Raw genomic sequence first — 2,853 nt, 5'->3', positions numbered from 1 at the left:
GTGAGAGAGAGGGGCAGAGAGAGAAAGAGAGAGCAGCAGAAACAGAGACAAACAGAGAGAGAGAGAGAGAGAGCGAGAGAGAGCGAGAGAGGGATTGAGAGACAGAATGAGAGAAACAGCAAGAGAGAGAGAGAGAGAGAGACACAGAGAGGACAGGGAAACAGAGAGAGAGCAAGACAGAAAGCGAAAGAAGGGCAGAGACAGAGAGAGAGAGAGAAGCAGAGAGACAGAGGACAGAGAGGTCTCAACCTGGGACCAGTAATGTCCTGCATTAGTTTTAAATGTCCCGTCCTGGACCGTGTTACGTTCTGATCCACCAGGATCAGTTTGACCCTTCATCCTGGACCTTCCTCGACGTCACCTGGTCTTCATGGACTCCCTCAGACCCACTTGTGGACATTTCAGCCATCTCACAGGCCGACGCACATCGGTGTCTTTTTCTCTGTGAACTGACAGATTTTAGTTTTATTCTGTCATGTCCGGGGCCTGAAATAAAGACCCGGCCACGTGCCAAATGGAGGGGACTGCTGCCATTGGAGAGTGGGACTTTTTTAAATGACCTAAACAATATTAAACCACAACAACAACAACAACAACAGACTGACTGACGGTGCAAGGATACACAGCCGTGACGGCCCAGTAGGCGACGACCACGGCCAGGAGGACGAAGGTGAACAGCGGGTAGAAGAGGGACGACATCACGTGGCCGATGGCTCTGGGAACACAACATCCAGTTTTAGTTGAATTAATTAGTTTATTTGAGCATGTAAAAAAAACAACAACAACAACAACATTAAAATAAAAGATTTATATACATGCATTCATGCATACATATATAATTAAAGTGAGAGATAAATAAGGTCTTGTACTTCTCAGCACAGTCTTCCAAAATTGAAAGTCATTCAAACAAAACTAAAAATGACTAATTATTAATCAGTCGGACACGTTAATCCCGCAGTGAGAAAATTAACAGCTTAACAGTCAATAGGTTTCCATTAACCCTCGTGTTGTCCTCCCCTTCAACACGATTGTCACTTTTTCCTACATTTTTGTCACTTATTTTGAGGCTGTGGGGGCTTTTTTGATGTTTTTTCCAAAGTTATTTGATATTTCCAATGATGACATTTTCAGCGCTTTTATTTTGAAGGCCCATTTTTTGTGATAAAAAAACTGAAAACGGGTTAAATTGGACCCAAGGACTAAATTCACACGTCATCACAAGGTAACGTGAGCCAACGGAGGCCAAACGGCGTTGATAAACACGCTAAAAAGCGAGTATGCGTCTTGGTAACACGCCAATAATGTCACACGAGACATTTCAAATTTACTAAAATGTACTAAAACATCTTTCGTTGTGTTGGAGTAGTCGTTTCTGAGGATTTCATGGGGCCTTGTACCGAAGATTTACATATCAGCAATTGGGCACATGGCAGATAGAGCTGGACAGGAAGTTGAGCACAGAGACAAAACAAAACATGCGGTTAATTTTCAAAATAAAATACACCGTGCTCAGGGCGGATCATATCTCCCTGCACTACAGCTTGGAAACGTCATGAAGGGGCGGAGACGGGCCTGAAGGCAACAGGTCAGAGGTTTTTTATGGTTCTGTTCATAGAAACTACATCCTGTTACTTTGCAAGATCACACGTGAACTCGCGAGATCTCGTGGGTCCTCGTGACTTCAGCTGTGTTGTTTTGAATTGACTGTGAACGTCATGAGAAGTGACCATGCAGGAACTCAGCGTGCACTTTTAAGCATCGTGGTGCATTCAAAGTTATTGGAAAATACTCTTTTCCTCACCTGGTGGTTGTTTTTATGGTTTACCAGCAATTTACTGGTGTAAAAAAGTTAAATATTACATTTTATTTTTTTAAATAATTGAATTTTTGACCAAATGGCTTTAGCAATAAACACGCCGTTCTTTAGGGTTCATACAGATTTTAACCAATACTTCCTGAAAGTCTCAGTCGACATTATACAATAAGAATAAAAATCGTTTATCCTCACAGGTTTAAAAATAGGTGGAATTCGTAAATCAGGGGCTAGTGTCATCGAGTCATTGATCCGACCCCCCCCCCCCCCCCCCCCCCCCCCCCCCCCCCCCCCCCCCACCACCACCCTCTGCAGCTCTAATGTGACGTCTGACCTGCTCGCTTCTTTGATGAGAGCGATGGCGATGAGGATCCTCTTCCTGAGGAAGATGAGCAGCAGGATGATGACGACCTCCACGATGGCCAGGATAATCACTACAATAAAGAAATGAAAAGGAGAGAGGGGAAGCAGAGGGAGAGGGTCACGTGGGTGTCCCTGGTTTTACAGCGATGCGTCAGAATCTGTAAAGAAGGTGCAGCTTGTGGTCTGTGAACTGACTGAAGGCCAGCCAGGTCTGTCTGATCTGCAGGTAGACCGCGAAGTCCGTCTGGAAGCCGAGCTGCTGCAGAGTCACGTCGGAGCCCGCCGTTCCCTTCAGAGCGGCGTACTCCATGTAGCAGTGGAAGATACCTGAACAACGGAAAGGCGATTAAAGATGGCCATAAGAGAAAGTAACTGCCTCAGTTTGTTGCATTAAAAAAAATCCTGTGTGCAACAAAACAAGCATAATGTGCATGAATGAGGGGGAAACTGTTCTGCAACTGTGTCTCAATGTTCTTATTTTTAACTGTTTATTCACGTGTTTTATCTGCCAAGTGTCTGACAACATCATGGAATGATCCCTACAGTGATAGAGCATCTGGTTTAAGAGTAAGATCCTTTTAGTTTAACATGAAACAGCACCAAAATCACCATCACCAAACCCACCAGACTCCATGTAAATAATCACTACTTTTAGTGTGTATAGAGCAGCATATCTC

General features: G+C 44.3%; 1 protein-coding gene across 1 annotated transcript in view; it reads right to left on the bottom strand.

Annotated features, from left to right (window-relative positions):
* Nucleotides 1-2,853, bottom strand: part of LOC117958108 (choline transporter-like protein 2) — a 7,784-nt gene that overhangs the window by 2,194 nt on the left and 2,737 nt on the right. The window contains exons 4-6 of the mRNA XM_034894368.1: nucleotides 2,372-2,503; nucleotides 2,148-2,247; nucleotides 623-715 (exon numbers count right to left, since the gene is read on the bottom strand). Coding sequence (XP_034750259.1) covers nucleotides 623-715; nucleotides 2,148-2,247; nucleotides 2,372-2,503 — 325 coding nt within the window. The remainder of the gene's footprint in view (nucleotides 1-622; nucleotides 716-2,147; nucleotides 2,248-2,371; nucleotides 2,504-2,853) is intronic.

This window comes from Etheostoma cragini, chromosome 15, assembly GCF_013103735.1.
Source record: "Etheostoma cragini isolate CJK2018 chromosome 15, CSU_Ecrag_1.0, whole genome shotgun sequence".
In the NCBI taxonomy this organism is placed as follows: domain Eukaryota; kingdom Metazoa; phylum Chordata; class Actinopteri; order Perciformes; family Percidae; genus Etheostoma; species Etheostoma cragini.
Note: the sequence above shows the minus strand (reverse complement) of the source record. Positions and strands in the feature narration are given on the sequence as shown.